General features: G+C 42.2%; 1 protein-coding gene across 4 annotated transcripts in view; it reads right to left on the reverse strand.

Annotated features, from left to right (window-relative positions):
* STX8 (syntaxin 8) overlaps positions 1–26,948 on the reverse strand; it is a 106,830-nt gene that overhangs the window by 65,597 nt on the left and 14,285 nt on the right. For all 4 annotated transcript variants that reach the window (XM_075519205.1, XM_075519203.1, XM_075519206.1 and 1 more), the window contains exons 5-6: positions 24,660–24,784; positions 23,093–23,185 (exon numbers count right to left, since the gene is read on the reverse strand). In XM_075519205.1, coding sequence (XP_075375320.1) covers positions 23,093–23,185; positions 24,660–24,784 — 218 coding nt within the window. The remainder of the gene's footprint in view (positions 1–23,092; positions 23,186–24,659; positions 24,785–26,948) is intronic.

A 26,948-nucleotide genomic window follows, 5' to 3' on the forward strand; every position in this document is an offset into this window, starting at 1 on the left:
ATCCCCGCAGCCCAGCGTTTGCTGTGGACCATGTCTCTCCAGCAGCACCGAGCAGGCTTTGGGATCACAAAGCAAACATTCTTCTGAAATCATAGCAGCCTGACTTCTTTTTTTCTTCCTACTGCCCCAGGAATGCGAACAAGTTGTTAATACCCTGCAATCTGCTCGGTTTCCCTCTTAATCCTCATTTTAACCAAGCCTCTCCTTGCAGGAGATCATATCAATGTGTCCCTAGCAGTCAAACAATGCAGAAAAGAGCCAATGTTATTGTGAGCCTGAGGTGGAACGACTCGATTCCCAGCAGGAGATCAATTTGTACAAGGAACCAGCGAGTTCTTCTCTAGCAGGGGTAACCACTTCAAATGAGCCAGACTCCCTGCGACAACAAATATCCTCGCTGGGATATGGTCAGCTAGCAAAAGCTCACATACAAAGGCTGCCGTTCCCTTCCTGCAGGTCAGGAGAGCAAGGCATGCACATCTCCCCTCCTCCTGCGCAGGTCTTCAATGAAGACACGTTTACACAGCTTTTCACATCCCGCAGGCATCTCTCGACTCTGACCAGGGACCACGTCGCGGGAAAAAAGTCTTGCAGCCATGGTCTTTGTCCACATTAAGCCTGGAAATCCAAACCGTATCCCTCCTTCCAGGTACCTTTGCTCTAAGTTCATTATTCTGCAACATGGTAAACTACCTATTGAGGTTATTTTCACACAATTTTCAGCAGCTCTCAGTTCCCCACTGACTGCACAGTTAAATTCCAAGATGTTTCCAGCGCTGACAGCAACACCTCCCCAGGGCTGCGTGCCCTTTGTTGTACACAGCCCAACTGCAGCATCCAAGAAAACCAACAGAGACCAACTTACTGGTGCATCTGTTCCGAACCTATGTTTGCCTTAGTACCCTTTTGTTACGTTACCCCATCCTGGGAAAACTTAAGTTATTGACAGATAAAATAATTAACATGAAAATAATTACAGAGCAGATTGACTTGTTGGAGAGGCAAGGAGGACCAGTTGATGCAGGGCCACTTGGGTATCAAATCAGTAGAACTTGAGCAAGAGAAAGTCCCTCCTCTCCAGGCTTTTGGAAGTCTCCTTTAGTACCTACTTAACTCTCTTCATTCAGCTGTTTACAGGATATTTGAGCTATTTGTTAAAGACTCAACATCTTCCACCACTTAACCGGAGAGTGGAAAAACTGCTTCATCCACTCTTGTAGGTACCAAAGTACCACCCTGAGCAAACTAGGACTTGATTTACACGGGAAAATAGCTGCTCAGCAAAAGCCTCCCACGTGAACACCCAAATCTCAGCTAAGAATATTGACAGACAAAATTAGCATGGAAAAGCTTTAAATCCTCACCGAAATTGGTTTCTGTAAAGGCTTCCCTGTTTTGGAAAATTTGAAAGGGATGCAGTCAAACCAAACACCACTCCACCACTTGAGTATTTTCAAAACACATTCTCATTGCTTTTCATTTTCCAAAAATACAACAAAAAAAGTGACGGAGAATTCCTCATTACTCGGTGCGACTGTTGAAGAGACTGACGGAGAACAGCGATACAGCGGTACCTATACACTGGGATTATGACGTTGTTACTCTCAGAATTGACGGACATATTAATTGCAGACAGCTGCAAGGAAAGATATCCTAACGACACGATTCATTAGTTTTCACAGATAATTACATCTGCTCATGGCCTCACAGTGAATCATTCATTTAGGGAATTTTTGGGGTATTAATTTTAAATGGGGTAATCAGATTTGTTAATCTGTGGGACAAGGCAAACCAAACAAAATTTTATTCAGGGAATTGTTTATACTTTCAACATTGACATTAATTCAGCAGCAGGAAAAAATTAGCAGCATAATGCATGCTCATGTAGGTTAAAAATTACTAATGGTAATCTCCTTCACTCCCCCCAGTGCTTGTAATGAGACTGCACAGATTTCTTCAAGGCTGCCTGGACTGCAATTTTTTTTCCTGGATGCATCTTTATGCATTACACAATCCAGTGGCCTTTTAAAATCATGTATTTCTTGAAAGAAAAAAAGAATTAAAATAACCGATACTTGGTTTTGCCATTCTATAGACTCAAAATACAGCTGTTTTTTGATTATTATTGTATTATACACTTAAAAAATAAGTTTAAAACATGATTTAGTTTTTTTTTGTTACTTTGAAGTAGCAGCACATATTCTCAGATGGAAATCCCAAAAAAACTTGCAGATCCAGGCCAGTTCCCTTCCTATCAAGTCACATAAACTCTTTAGTAAACTGAACTCCACCTTAAAAACAGATAATTTTTTGCCCATTTCTTCTCCTGGAAGCTACTCTGGAATTTCCTAACTCTCAGTTAAAAAAAAAAAATAATAAAACAAAACCAAAAAAAGAAAAGAAAGAAGTAATTTTCTTGTCTGTACTATTTATGGTCAATTTATTCCCATTTTTTCTTGAACCAATATTCTTCTTCAGCCTCCATAGTTGCTTTCCCTGATACTTTACTGCCAAAACATGAACAGAAAGCAAACCGTATCTCCTATCCATCCACATCTGGCCAGGCTACACAACTGAAACGTCAGAGCCTCTCTCTCTGCTATTCCATTACCCTCCACAGCCTTCGCTTCTTCCCTGGACCTATTTCTCCTCCAATTCATTCTTCTGGAACAAGAACCAGAAAACTAATAGAAATTTTTTCACAAAGCTGTATCCAGGTGCAGTGACTCCAACTGCCACAGTAGCCCCAAGCACACTTGTCACCTGTTCCACATTACGCCAACTCTCTCCCCATCAAACCAGCAAATACTTGGTCAGATTTGGGACAAGCTCAGGACACAGTCAGTCAACTGCTGCAGCCCACTACATCAAAGATAAACTCAGGGCTTCATTCTCACCACCACAGTTTAGGAACTCCATGATCATCAGTCGATAATCTGAACCATGTTGAAGAAAACGTGAAGGATCAGGCAAGAGGTATCTCATGGCATATCAAAGAATCCCACAGACTTTTAGCAACCTAACTGTCAGAGAAGAGCAGCTAAGGTTCACAAACACCGTAACAGGGGAAATACCTTTTTTGGGGGTCAAGAAACAGAGAAAGGTAGAGCGCCCTGCACAAAGACGTACAGCAAGTCCTTGGGCAAGCCACGACTGAAAGTCCCAAGTTCCAACCATGAGACCACAACTACTCAATAGCAGCCACAAGCGGAGTTGTTCCTAGGTGTATGGGAGAGAGCACCTTTGATACCACAGCTTGGATTTCTCTAAATCCACATGCTACTGCTGAGAATCAGAAATTAATGTGCAACTTGATATCTCCTGCTTTGGTGAAGCTGCACCTACGCAGTCGTATTTTTCCTCATTGAGGTTTGGGGGACAGGGGGTTGCTCCATGGAAGCTGGAACAAATTAATATTTCCCCGAGAATTATTATTTTAAGAGGAAGAACCAGCAGAAGTTAAAAGGTAAGCCAATATCTTCTATTTTCTTTTAGTTAAGCATCTGACAACACACAGTATATTTTATTCAGGATCTAGGCCCAAACACTACACGGCAATAAGCTCCTCGTTAGGCACACGCTGTTACTGGAAAGCATCCCAGGCTCCGCAGTAATGTCCCAATTTTTGCAATACCTATAACCTTAACGCCCGTGTCACAGCTGTGACTTGGAGAAAGACCTTTCCCAAAGAACGGCATTTGAGGTCTCCGCTCACCTCTCCTGAAAACATGCTGTTCAGCTTTAGCTAGTGCAGCACCACTTGTTTGTGTAACTGGAGAAGTGTCAAGCCCTCTCTTCCAGTGATTTAAACTCCTCCAGTGTTAGAAGGAAAACAAAGAACAAAGATGCTGAAATATCCATCATCTCGCACAGCACCCACGGGGAGTAGTTGGAGGAATGCAGCGTGCCGTGATCCGCTGGCCTCGCTTCCAGGTTACTGCCTGCTCAGCGCACGCAGACTCCCTTTCCTGTGCATACGGAGAGGACTCGGGAAAGAATTCACCTCGACGGCTCTTCCAGACCATCCAGGGCTCAGCATCCCCAGGAGCAGCTGCCTGACCTGAAGGCATCATGGACCGCTTGACGCTGGTACCACACTTGGTGCTGTACGACCACAGCAGGTTCCTGGACCCTCAGCTTGCAGACTGCACGGCCAACTCGTGCTTCTGCAGAGAAGGCAGAGGCATGCCTGTATTATTCTTGTAACAAATTCAACAACTTGAAAACAGCAAACCCAAGAGCCCGAGCTGTTTGCTAAGAAGGGCTTTGGTTACTGAATGCAGAAACCACACAAGACATTTTTCTCTCATTCTCTGATCATATACACATACTTTATTAATACCACCAACTACACAAATGCCAAGAAGGGAACTCATTTCCAGTGAAAATTAAGATACCAACTTCCCTCTCACTTACTGAGAAAAGGAAGTACAAGTGTGGAGATAACTAAAATAAACTAGATAAATTAAAGAGAAACAGGGTAGTAAGCACATTAAGTGCAGCAAAGCAGGGGTCAAACACTGTCCTTGGTAACCTCAGCAAGAACGGGCCATGCTAAGCGCAGAAACAGTTTTAGGACGGCTACTTCAAGAAAATGCAAGCGCAACCACCCAGCGCTCAGTGTCCCTGCCTGAAAGGGGCAGGAAACGACTACACATCTCTCGGTCAATGACTCTTATTCCCCATCAGCAGAGCCTCACTGAGCGGAGAGCAGTTTAAATGAGAAGACATGGACGCAGAACATTACTCCTTCCCTTATTTACTTTATTGCATTTTCTCATTGGAGAAGAATTCATCGGCAACAGTCATAAGTCAACTTAAGGAAAAAAATAAAACACTCAGGGCCATTTTCAGGAGCAAGAGAATCAAATGAGCAGAGTCACGCTTCTGGAGGAGCTGAGTCACAGTGCTAGAGAGAGACACGAGCGTTACAGCGATGCCAAAACTTTGGCTCAGCGCCTTGCAAAACACACCCGAGGTGCATTAAGGGCATCTCATTGCTGGGACGGAGAAAGAGACCCAGGAGGCAGGTACCCTGCTCCCAGCATAAGACCGGAGGGAAGAGACTCTTCACTACCAAGTAGCTGGATGTGCTCAACCTGCTGAGGCTTCTCTGCCATGCAGCGCTGCGGTTGGGAAGGAACACTTTCATCTCCTCCTCCCCTCCAGATGGCACTTTTTTTTTTTTTAAACAGTTGGGCAATTGTTTTAAGGAGAAGCCTAGGAGGAGAAAAACACATTCCTCTGAAACAGCATCATTGCCAGGCACAGGACTGCAGAATCATCAAACCAGCCACTTGCTGACCCCACGCTTAAAAAGCACCTCAGAAATAACATATACGCGTTATTTCAGGCAATATTAAAAGCAAGAAGAAAAGCAGTGCCTTCTTTTTACAAAGGATAAAATATACCTTTTGATTTCTAACTCTCCTCTTTAAATGGTTTATTCTGTGCTTCTCTCCCACATGGAAAGGATGAAGAATTATTGGGGAGGGTAGTGGTTCAGGACAGTTTAAGTGTGCATGAAACGGCTGTTCACTCTCAGCACGCCACTTGTGCTCTAGCGAGATTGCCACAAACCCATGACACCGCTCATTTGTTCAACAAAGTTTCATGAATTCCAGCTGGAGACTCCTTTTTTCTTCCCCCAGGGCCAAAGGGAAACTTACTGATATTTTTCATGTTTAGGATGTGGGGAAAGGCACACAGGAACATGGAAACGTATTAAATTGTTGGATTTCTCTTCCCCCACTCCTCCCCCTTTTTTCCAGAAGAAGGGAGTCTTCCAATCCCTAAAACAGATCAAAAAAGCAGACTGCATGTGAATAACGTCAGCGAGCACTGAATTCATTTACCCCACCAAACTGCTGTTCACCGTATAGAAGTTACCATACACTTGCAGCAGCAACCACCAGCTTGACTCCCAACTCCTTCAGCTGGCATTAAAAAAAAAAAAAAAGAATTTTAGTTTGGGAGTACAAGAACAAGAGCATCCACCCCTCTGCGGGAAGAAACACGAAAGCAGACTGATACACAAGTGATCACTACAGCACTCGTGACAGCTTTAGGCTGTCTGTATTAGCAGCTAATCAGTTTTCGGGCAGAAAGAAGAGAAGCAGTGTCTGACAGCCACTGCCAGCAATGAAACATCTTCCTAATTTACCTAGGAACTTCTGAGGAAATCTAAATTTGGAAATTTCAGTGGTTACCACCACCGCTTTGATTCGAAAACACCAGAAGATCTGATGGGAACTTCAGCGGAGCAGTGGTCAACAGCCCGAGTTATCGAGGGCAGTTGGGCAGGACTACAGCTGTGCAGTGTCTGCAGCTTATTATCATATAATAACTGTTAGCAAGAACTATTGGAAAGCTTCCCCCTTTCAAAAAAACAAATCTCTTGCTAAAGTCAATAGTGCCAGTCAGTTTATGAAATGTTTTTATCCCACAACTGAAGAATGGCTTTTCTGCTGTGTTTGTGTTTTGGTGACGTCAGGACATTCGGATGACTTTAGGCAGACAATGTCTGCTGCTTTTAATGCCCAGCTGCTCTATTTAATCCCTGTTAAGACTGTTTTTCCCCTTCAAATTTCTTTAAACATTGTATTGGGAGACTTGTTTAAAACATTCCTTATAAAGGCTCCTGGCAACTCTGAAATGAGAGTGTTTTTCTTAATCTTCCTACAAACTTCAGAGGATAAACTGTTCAGCTGTCACAATTTAGCAGCATGAACGATGTTAATGAGTTGGACAAGAAGCCAGGCCACAAAAATCCCAAGGTCCCACACCACTTCCCTCCGTCTTTATTCAAACAAGGTCTCCTGACATGCTCTGATAGATCAAGTGTCCCCGAGTCCTGCAGAACAGCCGAGCATCTTCAGTCCAATGGACAGCCAGCAAATATTTACTAATTCATATCTACTAATTAAGGTCCTCTTAACCAAGTAGATGATGTTAGCAAACATCCACCAGGACTTGCAGAGTAGCACAGAAAACAGTTCTTGGGCATTTTGTGCATGAAACTTTATTTACCTTCCTACAGAGATGATTCCTGTAGCTGTCTGACAGTTAGGGTCAGGTTCACATCTGCATTTCACCTTTGTAGCTAAGAATGTTGATCATCCTTCAATTCCATTACACATCGAATACGTAAAGATTTTTATGATAAAAAATAAACATAACCACCTTTAAAAACAGGCAAAACTCCACACACATCCTAAACGATCTAATTCAGCTTGTTATCAAGCTGAAAACAGTGTGAAGTAGAGCAAGCCTGGCATATGCTCTCTTTAAAAGGTGTGTCCCATCCCCTCCCCCATTACTGTTTTTTCTCCATTATTCACAAAAACCCAAAGCCTTCTCTTTCAGCAGGGACAGAGGAACAAACATTACCTTCAGAATAAACACACATAGCCACACAGATATTCAGAATAGCTGTCGGTTGTCACTGATCTGTAGCCCGCATACCACTAAGAGCAACAGAAGAGAGGGGAAGTTGCGAAACTCCCAAATGCAGCTGGGTGACAACGTATGTCCTACTGAAAATAGTGAATTAGCACAGCCGTTTCGAGAACAGACAATTTGAGTTTCCAATGGGCTGGCACATCACTTCTCCTACAAGGGCAGCCTATTATAAGGAGATCCCTCAGCCATGAAAATTGTTTGAAATGCCACCACAGTTGCACTGTGACTACTCAACAGAAAGTAGAGTGAGAAATTTGTCTTATGCTTATAATAAGGCAATAAGATTTCTTTTAAATCAGCTTTGATTATTATGTTTCTGATTTATGTTTGCTTCTGAGGGGTGCAACCTTCCACCACTTAACAAAATTTCTCTTGCCATTCTCTTCCAACATGAATTCCAGTTTGATATAGAGCTGGTTAGGAAGCATACAGCAGATTTCGGTTCTATTTCCGTTTCAAAGAGTTCCCTTATGCTAGGAAGTGAAACAGAAACGTGCCTCTTCAGCATCTAACTGCAACGTGGGGAGACAGATCACAAGGTTTTCCATCCTGAACGCTGACACAGGTCAGTGCAAAAGTCGACTAAATGCGCTGGTTTCCTTTCTCCGGCACCTTGCCTGAAAGATAAAACCTGTTTCAAGTGTTCAGGGAAGTGGAATTGGGCCCCGACTCAGATGTCAGTCTCTCCCATCTGCCTTCTGTGCCACATCACACGAGCGGCTCCACGGCAAGGAAAATGAGCTTATTTTCTGTCAGTAGCAGACCAGAGGCAGAGCAAGCCCAAAAGGCTGTGAAGTGCCATGCTAGGAGAAGTCCCAGCAAGCTTCTCCTTGCCACCAGCCCAGATTCAACAAGCAGCACCAGACCACCTTTCCTAACCGTGCACCTTATAGCTGCCCACCTCACCTTAGTCCTGCCACATCTACACATCGGCAGACTTAGATTTCAAGAAATGGATCCTGAGTAAAGACCCTACAGTCACCCGGCCTGCCCTGGAGGGAAGCAATACAGAGCTCAGGAAGGAAAACCAATGATCAGGTTAAATCTGTTGTCTCTAGTTCTGGTCCAGCACAAGAAAACTTTGAAAACAAGTTTCAGAAAGCAGAGAACAGAACTGGAGGGGAGGGATTAGACAAGGCTTCAGAATGACAATGAACTCTGGAAGAACAGGAGGTTACTAAGAGTCATTTACTAAAAGTCATTTTCAGTCCACACAACACCCAGATGTGAAGAACCTCTCCTATCAGCGCTTTTCTACCTCCTTCATGCTCAGCATCACTGAATATTCAACCTCTCTGCTTTAAGAGTAAGCACAGACCATCGTGAATGAAGGCGTTGCCCTGTAACAAAAAGGAGGAATACATTGATTTTACATACAAACCTTCAGACCTTCCCTTACAAAAGTCCTGTGGTCTCCAACTATGAAAGTAATTTTCCTTTCATTGAAAACACACCACCCACATTACCCATAAGCAAAACTATTATAGTTCCTATTGTAACAAAGCATCAAATGGAGTTTTTTCCGTAAGAAGTGAAGTCACAGCAGTTTAACTAGTGGAAAGTACTACACTTAAGCTAAATAGGCTCTATTCAAGTTTAAGCACCACTACAATTACCTATGATTAGTGAAGTACCATAAAACAGCGGGAAAAACCCAACCGGTCAACACTGACCCCAGCTGCCAGACAGATGCACCAGCAAATGCATAATCCAGCCCAAATTCTCACAAGCTCTTTGATCATTCGCACATAAATGTGTACCATGCTACAGCCTTCCCTCTCTATCCACAGGCAGCTTGGTACCAATAATAATTTCCAAGTGAAAATACTTATTTATAATGGGAACTATTACATAAAAAGTAGTCTGTGTCCTAAGCTTGACCAGAAGGAAGCTTTCCTCCCAGCTTATCTGATTTTCTATTCATTTAAAATACCACGTTTAGGAAGGCCACCTTAGAGTTCAATTCACACTGCTAATTTTCTTTGGCAAAACCCCACGTTATCTACAAACATTGGTTGAAAACGCAATTACAGTAATGCAATACCCACACCCTGTTGCATAGCAACTGGATAACACAGGGATACGGAAAATGTTGATATTCCAAAATAACAGCAGGTAACAGAGCTACTTCCTAACTGCAAGCAGAGCTACATCAGTAAGATGCCCAGGTGGGATGCAGGAGTTCAAGAGGCAAGGAACAGCAAAATTAAGAGGTGCCAGCCCAGTCCCCCAGCTTGCTTGGGGCACCGTCCTGGGCGATCCAGCCTGGAATGATCCCTCCTCCCTGAGACACCGTCCTGGCTCGCAGCTCATTCCTGCCGCACGCCGCAGTGCCAACGGGCACCTCCTGCTTTCTCTCCGCCTGGTGAGCCCGGCCTCTGAACCCTGGAAAAGGGTGAAGTCCTACTTACCCCTGCAAGCCCAAGGCAAAGCTTGCTCAGGGAAACATTAGCTGGAGAAAACTAAGCGGACAAATGAATAGGTCTCTATCAGAGCATCTTCAAGGAGATTTCAGAGGTCAGCTCAGCCAAGTTGTGACAGATTTTTCCTCAAACTAAGGACCATCTCAGAGGCTAGCATCAGTACCCTCCAGCACTACATGTCTATGCCACAGCAGAGATATCAGACGTCTGCAACATAAAAGCAATGAGAAAAGTTTCAACACACTAAAATAAATAATTCACAAGTTTATTCCTGAATCACCATTTTTTCCACTATAATTCTCGCGCACGCACACAAAAAAAGCCTATGACAAACAACCAGTAAGAAAAAAAAAATCTTCTCTCCACCCCCAAAAGCGAGACTTTGCTCTGCAGTCTTTGCAAAGGGAGGAACTGGACACCAATCGCCTCTCCCCAGCGTTGTTGCAGGGCATCACAACCACGTGCATTTGCAATCGGGTACTAACACAAAGATGTGGCTGGCTTTGTCAGTGGTAGTTGGTTGTCTTGTGTCACTGTTCTCTCTAGTTTCAACATGGCACTATAAACACAAAGGTCAAAGTTATATAGAAAAAACATTTTGGGAGTTCATGCCAAATGTTATCTTATTTTTACATGGGGTCTGCCCAAAACAGACCAAAACCAACCTTCTCAAGACTCTGGCATTACTTGAAACCAATATTCCTTCCAGCATTTCTGCTAACTCCAAAGGGAGACTGATGCAGCAGGTTCAGCCAAGTGGCTGTGGGGAACCCTGGAGTCTCCAATCCCCAGGCCAATCCATCGGGTATCCTGCTTCAGAACCGGGAACCCCATGGCCTCGCTATCCCAGGGCCAAACTCATCACTTTATCACAGACAAAGGTATCCCTTGAATTCCTACCCTGAGCTTGGAAAAAAGCCGTCAGACCCAGATGTTTCAGACTAAAGACTCTGAACTCAGAGCAGTGTGTTTCAGCAAGACTTGGTTCTATGAGAAAATCTCCAACAAAATTTCGAGATCAAACACCACTGGAGTTATTTCAGAACAATGCGATCTGCACAGCCAAAAGACATACTTGATAGTGCCCCTGCACTTTGACGCCAGCCGGTTCATAGTACGGTATCTTTTTTCAAGTATGTGATTTACTCCCTTCATGTGAAAGTGTTTCTTACAAAACTCTGTTGGGAGAGAGTAAAGAGGAATCTTGTCTGCTTCCATGTCCAAGACCTGTACTACTGTCATAAGGGAGGATTATTCTAGTTCTTGATGTCTAACAACAAAAGCAGTACTTGTTGCCCCCATGAACATCACATCCACACCCAGAGGTCATCGGGGCAATAGAAAAGGACTGGAGTCAGGCAGCGAGGCAGAGTATTTTTCACAATACACGGCACAAACATGATAATACCTATATCACCTTATTTGTTTTGGGGATGCATAGGGATAAAACACATTTTAATACATCAGCAAGTCAAAAAAGTTTACGCTCATAAGACTTATTCCACCCAAGCCTGCAAGGGAATTACTTTATTATTTTATTTATAATAATAATTACAGTACAATTATTTTATCCGTTTTTAAGTGATCTCAGCATGCTTTAAGATATCAACTTCATCATTTTAAAAGCATCCCATGTTTATGTCACATTAATTATGTTTATGACTGAAACACAGCTTTGAGCAAGCAATTGCTCCCAACACTTATTTCTGCTTCCATCCAGTTGCGATGAACTGTGTACATGCCTCCTACAAACAGGTAGCCGTGGGGCCGATTTCAATGCCTGAGCATAGCCAAGTATTACCTGCCATTTCCAGGCTGGATCTAACAGCAGATTTTACAAATACCTAAGTGGTATTTAAACAAGCAAGAAAGCCACGTTTCCCATTCAAATGCTGCACAATAGAGATCCATCTGCACACAAGCACTTAGAGCAACCAGCTTTATCCTGCTTTCTGTTCTTGCTATGGTCAGAGCATTGCAAGATGTTGCACTTCATTTTCTGGTTCTGAGAGGTGCTGATTACCAAAGCGATTCCATATGTTACGTTTATTTATTGCAGAACAGATCGGCAAAGAACTGAAACTGCCTGGCGACTGATAAACGTGCTAGAGTCTATCAATTTTCAATATAGGCGCCCCAAGGAGATCTGTGTTTCAGGACTGCTCAGTAAGAGAGCGGGGCTGGAGCAGCCTCAGCACCAGTCTGGAAGGGATCTTCCCCAGCACCACTGGGAGTAATGAGTAGAGTAGATGGTATCAGCCTCCTCACTGCATCCATCCACCGTCTCACCTGCTGCTGCAGACACCTTGAATGTTTCACTATACATCAAGCACAACCCCTCCAGGCTGCAGGAAGGGTTGCCCTGATCTCGACCGACCTCCAACTCAAAACCTGAGCTTTCATAATTAACAGTATATCCTGCTCTACCATCTCACCTGAACTCCATACCATTGTATCCAAACTGCTTCTCACGCTGTGTCTCCCTGGCATTAAAGAAGAAGGTCTAACACAGAAGAGGCTAAAATCCTTCCATAAAAACTCAGCTCCCACAAACCCTATAGGCAAAACTCTGGCACTTAAACTTTCTTAAAAACCCAACATCCAACTCCTCAAAACTGCAAGGCAAATTCGGCCACAGTGCCGCACCTATGAACTGCGCCCAACTTCTCTGGGAGCAACAAACACTGCGTGGTATTTTGAGCTGTGCTGGACACCAGTCTAACATTGAACAAGTCAGCACCAGTGATTTCAGGCACAATAAGCCATAATCACCAAAGGACTCTAAGACATAAGCATCAGAGAAACAATATTCTACTCAATGTCTAGGAGAACAGGAGAGAAACAGCGAGGATAGTATCTCCGTGCAAAGACAGGAGGAGAGACGAGCTGGAAGCACACTCGGAGGTAATGGGAAAACCAGGAGAATCTGCCAGAGAGCGCTCACCAACCCACTTGGTGGTGAGTAAATCCAGTTCAAAGCACTCTTCGGATTCCAGCAATACCTCACGATAATAACGTGCCCAGAAACATGGGTTTCTAATTCTCCCTTGTGTTGTAACCGTTCAGGTTTCGACCCTACAAGTTTTCTGGGAAATCTATTAAAAGCCTATTAAGCATCCAACAGCCCACTCACCGAAATCACCATGACGCAAGAGCATATGGTTCCTACCAAGCATGACTTTCTTTTAAGCCTGAATATCACCTTCTTTCCAATATGCCTAGGCAAGCAAGTTACCAAGTGATGCGGGACAGAGCAGTCACCCACTTTTTGCCCCCATAAATCCTCAAAAAATCCTCTGAAAAGGGAAAGGGACAGAGGAAGCACTAAAGTTAGTGCCTTTTAAAGTACAAACTGAAGTATAAACTCTCAAGCTGCCTTTCATTGCCGCAAATAGCAAATATTTTAAAATAAAACATTATTTTTAGCCTAAGTGGTGCTTAACGATTCGAGAATAAAATACTGCCCAGAGACGGCGATATGTCATCATTTGAAAACGGTGAAGCGGATGTGTCCTGTTCACACTGAACACCAGCTTACGGGGAGCAAGCAAGAAAGCGTTTGGGGCCCTGTCTCTAACATGTAATTAAAACCTTCCCTGATTCAGCCAAAAAACAGAGGGACAGTACTCAAGGAGAATGAGCCAGATATAATACCATGGTATTATCTACAAGGGTAAAATAAATAATTATACAGAAACTCCTGTAACAGTTTTCTAGATCTTCTAGCAAAGGCTGTTCTGCATAGGACAATTTATTTCCTGCCTTTCTTTTCTGCAGGCAGCAACTGTGAGGTCAGGATATATAATTTCAGCTGCCCACAGACAGGTATGTGATTTACCAAAAAGGAGCTGTAAAGGAGAACAGACTGGGTTTGTGCCTTTCTGCTTCTTTACAATGCATGACAGACAGCCACCCTAAGAAAGTAGGAAAGCAGGCTAGGAAAATAAAACCCTTCTCTATGGTCTCAATTTGAGATTTTTTGAACAGGGGGAAAAGCTAAATTAACACGGAAAAATATCATCAGAGTGTTGAAATATCTACAATTACAGCTAGGTTTTGTTTTCTTTTTAAACAGATTAAATCAAATGGCTGAAGAAGCAGATGGGAAAAAGAACTCTCTTTTGCTAAAAGTTGAGGCTTATAACCCTATTAGAGCTTTCCATAAGCCCTGCTAGAAAACTAAAGACGAGACTTAACAAACAAGATGTTTAAGATCATAATTCTTATCGAGAAATCCTGAAAGGCTTAAAAAAAGTTAGAAACTCATTTTTCCTCATCAGTAATTTCTCCAGCATTTCTGATCACCGTGAAGACAGATGAAGGAAGACAGCTTCCCCCCTCCCCACCGTGGTGTGGGTGAGGTAGGGATTGACTAACTGTGGAAAAATCCACATAATTGAGAAGACAAATGTTGAACAGTTATTTTACGGCTTGAACTATTCAAGGAAAAACGCTAACCATGCCAAGAGGCCAGACAGACTCATTGTGTATGTGTGTGAGTATGTAGGAGCCCAGTCAGATTTCAGAAGTGCGATGCTTTTATCCTCATCCAGGTTGTGCCTTGCTGGTTTATCTGTTTCTGTAAGTACTGCATCAAGCTGTAAAACAAATACTGAAAGAAAAAGTATCATCTCCCAGTATTATGTGTACACAGAGCGTAACAAAAATATACACACAGGCTCAGTAGCGTGACCCGCTGTTAAGGCCATTTGTTGCTTCCCATGAGAAGGCCCTATTTTCGGTTGCTTAAAATGATGAAAAACTTTAACGACTCAGGCTCAAGATTCCCAACTTGGATGTCTGCTTCCAGATGAATTTAAAAAAAAAAAAAAATTAAAGTTTCAGCCAAAATATCTCAGCCATTTCAGAACAATGCTGTTTTTTCCACGTTAAGACTCTCCAGTGGCCTCAGGAGCTACAGTACCCCAATGCTTTCACATTAAGACACACAGAAGTTAGAAGGAGATGGAAAAGGATCCAGAAGGGGAACTAGTTTGAGCAAGAACGCTGGAATACTGACGGGCAGTTTCAAAAGTGAGAATTAGACATTCAGAAGGGGAGATTAAAGATCAACTCAATAAAAGCAGCAGAATGAGAAGTCACAAGGAAGCCAAGTTGTAGAAGAGACAGGAAAGAAAGAGCTAGAGAAGGTCACAACAAAAATAAGTTGTCTAGTCCATCTCCTGTTCTAACTCAGCTCAAGTTGTCAGGAACAATACACGTTCTTAAAGACAGCCCACGACAGGAACTTCCCAACCTCCTGACACAGGCCACTTCACTGCTGTTGGAATGGTTTTCCTGCTCCTTTTGACCTCGACTCAATCGCATTACCAAAAGCCTTCTCCCTCCCCTCTCAAACGAGCTTGTGTCATTCTTCAAGAACCTTGTGTTCCCATCTCAGCTTTCTCTTCTTTAAACTCACCTTCCCAGCAGTTTATCTTTCCTGGTGTATCACCCCTCAATGCTTTAAATCATGCTTTTACCTACCCTCTGGGCCCTCTCCCCAGGTCCACATTACCTTGAAGAGTTCTGGCCCAGCCTGCACGCAGTCTCCTCCTTGCTGCCAAGCATAATGAAGCATCGCATATTCTCCAAACAGCACTGGCTTGTACAGAGCCTTTTCCACAATATTATACTATCTAGTCATGTTTAACAGTTGACTCTATACACTACAGAATCATAGAATAGTTAGGGTTGGAAGAGACCTTTAAAGGTCACCTAGTCCAACCCCCCTGCCAGGAGCAGGGACATCTTCAACTAGACCAGGTTGCTCAGAGCCCTGTCCAACCTGACCTTGAATGTTTCCAGGGATGGGGCATCTACCACCTCTCTGGGCAACCTGTGCCAGTGTTTCACCATTGTAAAAAATTTCTTCCTTATATCTAGTCTAAATCTACCCTCTTTAATTTAAAACCATTCCCCCTTGTCCTATCACAACAAAGCTCTACTAAAAAGATTGTCCCCATCTTTCTTACAATCCCCCTTTAAGTACTGAAAGGCTGCAATAAGGTATCCCTGGCGCCTTCTCTTCTCCAGGCTGAACAACCCCAACTCTCTCAGCCTTGCTTGACCAGGGAGGTGTTCCAGCCCTGCGATCATTTTTGTGGCCCTCCTCTGGACCTGCTCCAACAGGTCCATGTCTTTCCTGTGCTGGACTCCAGAGCTGGATGGACTCAACTTTAATTTGATTAACCCTTACAGAAGAGTCACCCCTTGCAGGTAGCCTGACTGAATTTCCCTCTAGTTTGTCAAGATCATTTGGAGGAGTTCTAGCATTACTCCCAACCTAGCTGCAGTCTTTCCCATTTTTGTATTACATGGGAGTTGCATAAGTGCACTGTGTACTTCATCATCCACGTCCTTAAGAAAAATGCTGAACAGAACCAGACAGACCCACAGAGCTCAACTCAATACATCCTTCTATTCCAATTATGAACCACCAATTCCTAATTTCTGAGTAGAATTATCCAATCAACATCACATCTATTGAATATTATTCATTTGAACCCATGCTTCCATAGACTACTTACAAGAAAGTCTCATGAGACAGCATCAAAGCCATTCTTAAGCCAAAATGACACCTAATTTTCTTCCCCCACTCATCAGGCTCTTCCACAAAGTCCAAACTCATTTGACACAACTGCCTAACAAGGACTTACATGAGAACCACTGAAGACTTGTCATCTCATCAATACTTACAAATAGTTTGTTTTGTTGTACCAGTTTTCCCAGTAGAGTTTGACTGCTAGAAACCCATCCCACCAGAGCCTGAAAGGGAGCACAAAGATGCTTACTCCTTATTCTTTCCTCTGCTGTCAGCAACCGTCCATGAAGCCCACAGGCAAGACATCTCACCTCTCTCATGCTGCTCCACATCATCCAACACCAGTAAAATTACCCCGTCAGCCTACGTTGCAGAGGTCCCTGTGTAGGTGTTCTCATCTGGCTGCTGACCCAGCCTTGGAGACGGATCCATACTGCAGTGGCTTCCCTGTTTTTTTCAGTTTTCTTTTTAAGAACACCAGGAAATGTTTCAGATAAATAAACACTGGAAACACTGAAGCAGCAAAGTCATGTACTTAAAGGTTACGAAATGCTATAAATAATACTATTTTGTGTAGATACATTTTTTCAATCCAATGCAAACTCCATGTAACCTTGGTTTACACACAGCTCCTTCAGCAGGCAGCACAGGCAGGGCTTACTTCCTTGACAGATACCGAATATTTTGTTTTATCCTCATCATCCAGCACAAGGCTGCATTCCTTATGGACCACATACAACTCCAACTCTGCTCTGAAGAGTTAAAAGCTTCCTCCCGGACCTTCCAACGATGGCCCTCCTGACAGTAAGTATGAGTGTATTTTGATTTTGACAGCCTCCTTGGGAGATGAAACACTATCCTCCCCAAGTCAGAAGGAAAAATAAGAAAATTAGTAGTTAAGGTTTTGGATGTTCAGTAAAAGAGGGTTTGAACCTCTTTTTAAAAAGCCACATATAAACCAAACCTTATCTATCCTTCCAAACAGTACTTCATATTCCCCAGTACTTCACGGGGGATGGACTAGATGATCTTTAAAGGTCCCTTCCAACCCAAACCATCCCATGATTCATTACACCCAGAGCACAGCCCGCAACAGTTTTTGTTCAGTGCCAACGCTCAAATCCTCTGCAAACCAGACCCTATGGTGCCAAGTCAGACACACAGAAAGGATTCACTTCTGAAAAAGCTTGGTTAAGATGTGTTAACCACCATCACACGGAACTCCCGGGCAAGAGCAGAGATAGTTTTATGCTCTAAGGTAATATTTATCTGTTGCTGCCACCACAAAAACCTCTTACAATCCTTGCCTTACTCACTAAACATTTTCCCACACCTGAAAGAAATGAGGCAGAGATCTTAGAAACAGGTTTTGTCACCACATATACTCAATTCAACTCCAGAAGAGATTGAACCCTATGCACAAAATGAGGCAGAACCTGCAGAAAACCGTGTGCAATTGTTTTAAGCCTAGAAATACAGGCAAGAAGTGCCATCTAACATCATTTTTGGCATTCCCCAACTTCTGAGTGTTCATATTGAGACTAAGTATCCCACTATTTAGATCACTCATGACAAAAAGCAATGTTTTAACATGGGTGTTAATTTTTCCCCTAAGAAGGGTCAACTCCAAGTAAACAGCACACAATAAAGACAGATCATTTTCCCAATAAAACTGAAGTCATTTCTATTCCATACAATAAGCTCAGGAAGCAAAATAAAAATCTATCTGCATAGTATGAGGTCAGTCAGGCTATGGATGGTTATTTTACATCTGAATATTAAAAACATATGCTGCTCTGTAGAGGTTTTTAGAAAACTTGAACCTGCTGGTGCTCAGCATTTCTCAAGGAATGCTGAACACCTTCAAACCCCAGCAACCAGAGGACTTGAGCCATCTCAGAAGGGGGTCAAAGCATGCAGGATTGTAACTATACGATGAAAACATATATTGTCTAAACAAGATGATGAACATTTTTTAAAATTTAAAATTTAATCTTTAATCATTTCTTATTTACAAACTAATCCTAACAATGAGGTAATAGATCCACAGCCCCATTGGTTTTAGTCTCGTAACTCAAACATATTCCATGCACAACACTAATTAGTTTGTATTATAGCAAAAATGTTCTTAATAAACAGAAATTTGAAATGACTTCAGGGTTCCTTTTTGATTATGCAATAGCCATATAAAGCAATCTTTCGGAGAAGATTGTACATATTTTTACTGTACGTATACCTACTGGGCTGTCTGCACCAGAAGAGATGGGCTTGTGGTTGAACACTGCCCTAGGAGAGATGAATCATATCCCTGCTGCACTATAATTTCTGATGTTATTCTCAACAACTCTCTGCATCATCAAGAATACTTTCGCTCACTTTCTCTGATTTTACAAGAATACTTCTCCATTAATGTACAGAGCAACAGCTAGAACAGGTCTCCAGTCTCAAGTGGAGTCTCTAAATCGCATTTTGATGGGAGCATGTCAGATTAACAAAAATCGTACACCAAGCAAGTCACAGGCTTTGACCATGGAACTGGCACCAAATGAAACGCTGAGCTGAGTTCACCTCGGAGGCTTGTGTGCCACCCACTATGACCAGAGGTGACACAGCAACCTTTATTTGCAAAGCTAGTGAAATAAAATACATAATGCCTCAATTTTTGGTTGGTTTTAGAAATTTGATTTTGACAAGAAATTACAAACATTACATAAGCATGCAATTAAAGCATCATTATGACAGATCGTTTACTTAAAATGAGCCATTTTGGTTAAGAACATCCTGGATATTCACTCTGCTGTATACAGCATTCTCTTGACCAGTAAAAGGACATAAACAGTGGTCTGGTTTTGAAGCTTATCTATTTAGGAACATATTTATGCTCTGACATAAATTTTAAAGGAGCCGGAAGCAAAAGAATCCATCCTCGATGGTGTATACCAAATGGAGAGCAACATGGTAAAAATGCCAAACACTACAAATTTTGCAAGCTACCAATATTTACCGTCCATCACAGAGTACTATATTCTCATGCAAGCATGCCACAATGAGAAAACAACAACTCTATAAGGGTAAAACAAACAGCATTCAGAATTTCTGAAAGCATTCTTCCAAAATTATTGCACTAGATTAGATTGCCTCATCAACAGGGCCAGAGGCCATTTACACTATTTTCTTTCTTTCTTTTTTTTTTTTTTAATTTCATGTAACAGATGAAAGGATTACAGAAAGTTTTCTGGGGCCAAATTTGGAATTAATGATGGGAAAATTCTTTTGCTAATCCCCCATCTCTCCCACTGCTAGAAGACTCCTGAGGCTGGAAAAAAACAACTTCTCCTGGTACCCTGCTTCTACTTTGCTCATCAGTGCAAAATACTACGCTCAGGAGGTTTGAAAAGGACCCTCGGCTTTGAGCAGAACCATAAAATCTCAAGGACAGAGCTATACTGAAAATCTAAGTAAAGAAGAACATGAGACTCCAATTAAAACTTGGACGCATCACAACCAAATCAAAGGATGGGACTCATCTGCTCAGGGCAGATGTCTGCCCAGCAGCCACCTCCATCCGAGCCCAGGCTCGCTTTACGATTAGTGGGGAAAAAATGGGCTTTTCCAGGACATGCTGTGCCCTGCCCCATGGTGGATGTGTCAGGCAGGCTGGAAGGATCACACCTGAGCAATCCCTGCTGGTTTCTGCTGATTACAGAGGAAGCTCAGAGAGATCAGCTGGAAGACGGGCATTGCAGGGACGCGGAGCTAAGCAAGGCTGGCGTCACCCAGCCTGCCCGAGGAGAAGGGCCGACTCTTCTGGAGAGCACAGCAACCACCGCAGCCGGGCCCATTTGCAGGATACCCTCTTACAAACCTTGAACATTACTCCTCGGCACTGCCTGTCAGCCCACCAGTGAAGTAAAAATAGATACCGCCAAGTAACTACCCTTCTAAAAGCAAAGTTTAATCATTTTTCAGTCATTTAACAAACACAAAAGAATTTACACATACCAACTCTACTCAAGAAGTAAACTTTGCATAATTAATTGGGATGCCTCCAATACTTGTGCATCTGCAAATGCACAGCTACACCAACTGGCACTCAAGGGAAAAATGCCTCCGGCCACCTCAAAGAGCTGGGAAGTGCAAATATCTCAACTGAACAGAGAGCCTGAGCTGCTAGGGAAGGAAAAAAGCAGGCCTGAACAACAAGTTGTCTGGAAAATAAGTACAGTTACCCAGCTCCCTAAAGCCTGTTTCATTAACTATCAGACATTATCAGCTACTTCTGAATTAAGCCATATTTTTTCATAATGCCAGAACAAGCTGAAGGCACCTAATTAGTTGCAGAAGGTGGGAACGTCCAAAGCAAGTCAGGGAAGTGGAAGTCAAGCTTCCCGCAGAAACAGGCAATTTGATGGAAAATTTGACTCAAATAAAAAGAAATATTGATGCAGCACTTAATGAAGATGAATTTCCCCTGCCTCCCCACAAGAGAGACAATGCCATTATCACTCGGCACTGGGAAGGAAAGAGATTCCAAGTAAGGGGAAATTACAGGGCAGTTATCCTCATCAACCTGACCGTGTAACAGTGACACAAGATTGGCAGAACGCCTGAGAAGTCTGTAGATAGTTAAGCACAGGGCATAAAATAAGATGCATAAAGGGAAAGTAGCCCCTGGAAAATATTGCTAGGGATTTCAGCTTTTCCAGTGTGCCAGTGGCAACGAAATGCCCACCCATATCCCCCTGTATCTGCAAAAAAAAAAAAGAGGGATTGCATAAAGTCAGAGAAAACATGGGAGTTCCACTTGCTCGGCAGTGATGAAGCCAAGTGCTGAGTGATCTGGTCCCCCGTCTGCAAGAATGAGACTATTTCCCACCTTTCTCAGACTGCTTAAAGATCTACAAAGGACGCACTCTACACGGCTGGCAGATTTTATTCTCGTGATTCTAAGACAGTGAGAAGCAGAGGCAACTGGGCATTTTCTCTTCCCCCAGAATCTGGCCTGCAGTCAGCAACAGGCAATCCTCACCACTTTTTACTCTGAGCACTCGGGAAAGTTTCCATCTTTTGAGAAACAGTTGCCTGTAGCTCAAAACAGAGCTCAAATGAAAACATTAAGAATTTTGCTCTAGGCTTTGTAACTATCTAAGACAAACAAAACTGGCATTATTTGCAAAAAGGAGGGTTAAATGATTCCCAATTTCACAGATGTTTCAAAGCTTCATTGCTAGAAAAAGTCTGGCATGGTCATGCAGAAATGCGATGGTACAACACACATTAACTTCAGGGTCCCCAAAACATAAGTATTTGGGGAACCTTCCCCTACCCCCGGAGGGAAATGGGACACAGATCATATATTTTCCTGATGAGAAACCAAGGTTTCAGAGAATTAGTAAGCATGCTCATGCTTCCCACCTGTTTTCTATTTAGAGAAAAAAAGCAATTAATATGACTTTTTAAACAATGGTTAATAGAAGAAACTTCAGAAACTGAGATTTCTAATTGAAAATGTCTTTACTCACATCAGGCAGAGGATCAAAATATTACAAGACCACTAAGCATAGTTTCTCCCAGCTGCACAAACCATTTCTTAACAATCTTAAGATTAATAAACAAAGACATATTCTAGACATTTCATATCCCTCCTGGATTTAGCCATGTATGCAAGGCAAACATGAGAAAGCCGTCCTCTTACTTCACTCTTAGTTGGAACGGAGCTCCCAAGTAGTACTTCATGTTACGTGATTGTTAATACGGGAACCCCCTCACTCTGAGCAGACATGCAGAGAAATACAAGGGGAGAAAAATATAGGTCCAGGAAGAAGCCGATTTAAGCGTATCATTTATTAGCAAGTAAAAGGACATTTACCTTCTCAGTGGTTAAGTACAACACAACCCAAGGATAAACCATATGGCTCAAGTCTTTGTGCAAGGGAGAAAGCTGGCAGGGTTCCACGGCTCTAATTGAACTATTACCATATTGTAAGAAATGAAAAAGTCAGAAAGACTGGAGGATCTGCTCTCCTAGGGACAGTTTGTGTCATGCGAACAATTAAGTGAGTAACAAAGCATATTTAACAGGAGAGCAATTCCACCATTTGGATACTGGCTCATTTTAAAGAAAATAGGTACTCTTCTAGTTCAATATTGCACTTAATTTGATCCTACATTCAATGCCATGAAACCTTCAAAATCCAAATCATTTGTAGCAAACAATACAATGCTTCTCCTTTAATCACTGGCTCAAGACTTTTCCATTTCGTTAATAAGAAAGACACAGAATAAGAATGCTCAAGTGAAACCCAGGAACACAAAGCTTACCATAAAAACTGTCATAAAACTGAAAAATGCAAAAGATCAAGTACAAAATTAATTTTGTACTACGTACAAATAATCACCCATCTTTTCTTTCAAAAGGCAGGCTTGATAAAAGTATACCAAGTGTTATACATTGTACACGCACAACAGGGAATGTGGTGAAACACAATAAAACAACCAGATCATAAACGGATAGAATCTGTAGTGGTTGTTCATAAACCTTTACAGTATTGTCTTGTTACTTTGTGGGCAAAAAGCAGTGCAGTTGTATGAGGAGTGAAAAAAAAAATAATCACAATCTTACAAAAAATGAGGCAAAATGAGTCTCTATGAATCTTGTTCTTACCATTCTGTTCATCCAGCTCATTCCCAATTTCCTGTCCCATTTGCTTTTGCCGGGATATGATTGAAGAAAGAGCATCGAGTCCAGCATCTTGCTCTGCACCAGAAGAATATATAAAATTACATAAAAAAAATGCTGATATGCCAGGCTATGTACCATAAAAGATGTAGAACTGAAGAAAAATATCTACTCTGTGCTTAAAAGAGTTAAAATATATTAAGAAAAATACATCAACACAACATGAAAATGAATCCTTATGGAAACAGCACTCTTAAAATAATGTGAATGATGGGCAATTAATTTGTCTGCTCTGGCTGGGACATTTAGCTGAGGGTCCCAAAAAAAAAAAAACCAAGAATTCAACATTCAACTGTTACTCAATCATAAATGTAGGAGATTTTCTGGCACACACAGAGATCCCTGATTAGGCTTTTTAAATTTTCCAAGAAACTTTTAACATGAATAAAAGACAAACAGGTGATGCAAACACCAAAGAATTCAAATAGATTTTTAAAGCTGCAAGAGGATACAGAGTACATGGAAGAGAGCCCAAGACAGAGGAGACACAGTGGGGGCAGCTAAAGTTTGACATGGTCCCCTCAGCTCTGCAGACACTCCTTCACTAAGATCCATACCACCTCTGCTATTCCAGTTTGCAAGTACCACACAGTCGTTAGTAAGCACCTTCACCAAAACATGCAGCTCTCCTTGCCCAAAGTCGTCAAGAAGTAGAACAAGAAGAGATGCTGGAGGCTGGACTGTCAGTGCTCTGACAAACTGCAAAGCAGCGATGTTGCACAGAGCAAGGCTGCCAGCCGGCTGCAGTCCAGGAGCCAAAAATTGTACAGGATGGCCAGAACCTCCTTCCCTTCAACAGGATGAAGATCTGGCCCCCAGTACCTCTTTCAGCTCCCCAAGGGATACCTATGGTTTCATCAAAACCTGGAGCTTGAGGTTTCTCCTGGACCATCCAAATAGAGTTCATGCCATTCTCCTGAACTGTAGCTATAAATGTTGTTTCACATGCAGACTGAAGCAGGCCTTATCTGGAGACTGATTTCATTTGACCACTTCCAATATTTTAATTGCATAGAAATTACCTCATTAACCACCTGATGTCCTCAGCCTGAGGTTCTCCAACAATTCCAAAGTTAGAGATTCCTTATGGATGCTGAGGGCCAAAATCTAAAGACCCTTTTTAGATTAGTTAATTCTTGCCTCATTCCAATTCAACAATACATCTAACGCAGCCCAGCCTGAAGCACAGCAGTAATACAGCTACACTCAGTGCAATTAATGAGATCTCCGCTGCAAACCAAAACCATAAATATGGTCAAAATCAGGGATGCCCTGTAAGGTCTTTGAAAATTTGATTTAAGAAGATGCTTCCAGTTAAGAATATTGCAAGCACAATACTGCTCCTGCAAATACATAAAACAACCACCGGGAACTACTATGTTTGACATCTCCAGATAATAAAACTTCAGCACAGGTTATTGTATTGACTTTCTAATAAAGGCTCCTCTCAGAGTCCTAGCGATGCTTACAAAAAACACAAAGACTCTTGTACCTTCTATGATCCTTCGCTGCTGCTGCCTGAGATCGTCAAAGCCAAGCCCTCTGGTTTCCTCAGATTCTTCCAAGAGCCACGGGTTGGTTACACCTCGTTTGACCCCTCCCGTCATTAGGCTAGATCTGAAAATAACTTTGGTAAATAATTTTCAACACAAAACCCACTCATTGTATAATTTGTGCTTGCGAGACTGGCTGACACAGACAGAAGCGTATGTATTTGTTGCACTCCATGTGATTCTCTGCAATCATAGAAGAAATCAGCCAAAAAGAATCTAACTATCTCCAATAACAAATACCTCTTGCAGGCTCCACAACACTGCCTAGAAGTGGTAAAGCAGGGAGAGAATTCATTTTGCAGTGAACAGTTAAGCTACATGGTGAAATGTATACCATACATCATATGATATATTCACATTAAATATTGTTTGCATGTAGAACACACAGCATTCAAAACTTCTACGAAAAGAACAGGGTTACTGGGAATACACATACTATTCATGTATTTGCTATGTGATCAAAATGCAACCTTATGCAAACACTGAGGTACGCTCTGAAAGCTTCCAACAGTAAAAGGATCAACGCATTCATACAGATGCAAATCAGGTAAGACTACTAATTTTCTGCAATCCTGACCAAACCTAAAAGGGAACATTTCTGCATTTCAAAAACTGTAGATGGAAGTTACACAGTTACTCTCCTGCATTTCCTAGTCTGGCATCAACATGAACAAGTCGCCAGGCACACACACTCTTAAAGGAAAGAGTAATCAAGTTATGGGTTTTCTTTTAAAAGAATTATGACTTGAGGTTGTTCACGTTATAGACACTTCCCTGGTTACAACGGAAAACAAGTTTTTCATGTCCAGGGCACATAAATTCAAGTAGTAAAATGAAATGCCACTTAAATATTTTTCTCAATACCAGATTTCTGGTTTCCGCCTTTCAGCTTTTCATTGGTTTCTCCTACAAGAAAAACATTATATGACAGACTGTGAGCCACTTGAACCCAAAACTGCAACTCAGATTTGGGGTAAGAGTCATCATAAGATTGGTTCCTCAGGAGCAGTACAGAAGTAAGTGTTTCTGCTTTCTGCTTTGCTTTTTTTAAACTCCGTATTTTATTCTCACTTTACCTTTGCCCTGTTCTTTCCCAAAGCACTTCCACAAACAAAACAAGAATAGAGAGCATTTTTAGGATGTCTCAAATTCTTAAAATTTTTTAATTACAATAAGACCTAAATTTTTTAATTGGTTTGCTTTTTGGCTTTTTGGGTTTTTGTTGTTGTTGTTTGGGTTTTGTTTTGGGTTTGTTTTGTTTTGTTTTTAAATTCAGTCCAGGTCCCTGCTCTGTAAGAACGCTCTATGGTACCCACATATGCTCAAAATCATTTTGTGGTCAAAGCCCTGTATCAAAAGAAGTTGACTCTGCACAAGTATCAGTGGAGCTGGGGGGAGTTAATGCACCCTGCCAATACGGGGTTCAGCTCCACGGAGGGATGACTGAAGTCTTACAGCAAGGGTATTCAAGTAAAATCCAGAACTTGTGTCCAGGAGTTCCTTGAGGAATTATGGTGAACTAGAGACATCTCCTGGCCGTGAGATGAATCAACACTGCTGAAAAATAATTCATCTCCACCACGTGAGTTTTGGGCCATCCATAAATTATAGGCACATACGCCCTCGTCTGTGTGCAGCACACTACACACTTCATATCGCATTCACAGACAGTTAAATCCGAGAACGCTTAACTTCTTCTCACTTAAAATTTTAACATATTCATTCAACTTCATCTCAAGGTAATGGATTTGTCAGAATCAAAAAAAAAAAAAAAAGAATTTTTTTGCTACAGGACTAAAAAGCACTTATTGTAAATTACAACATCTCACTTAACCATCCTGATGATGCTGGAACACCACTCCAGAGCAGAACGCAGGCTGCCCCACTGTGCCAACGACCAGCTGGCCATCGCGGGCAACATCTGAAAGAGGAGCTGGGATTCTTCTGTATTCCAGTCCTTTGCACCTCCATTAAAACTTGCATGTATTTATCGAGGTAGGGAATCAGGCTTGATTAGACAAAGATACACACACCTGAAATACAGTTCTAAACATTAGCTAGTTTTCTTCATTGCTTTGAGGGATTAAACACACTCTCATATTTTCTAGCCTCACAACTACTACTAGCAGGTTTCCAAACCTAAAACACAATGGAAGCATTACACTTCTGAAGATGCAAAGATCATTACAGTTCACCCAGTTCAGTGGTTCAATTAGCGAGCACACAAA

The sequence above is a fragment of the Mycteria americana genome, chromosome 16 (assembly GCF_035582795.1).
Source record: "Mycteria americana isolate JAX WOST 10 ecotype Jacksonville Zoo and Gardens chromosome 16, USCA_MyAme_1.0, whole genome shotgun sequence".
In the NCBI taxonomy this organism is placed as follows: Eukaryota; Metazoa; Chordata; class Aves; order Ciconiiformes; family Ciconiidae; genus Mycteria; species Mycteria americana.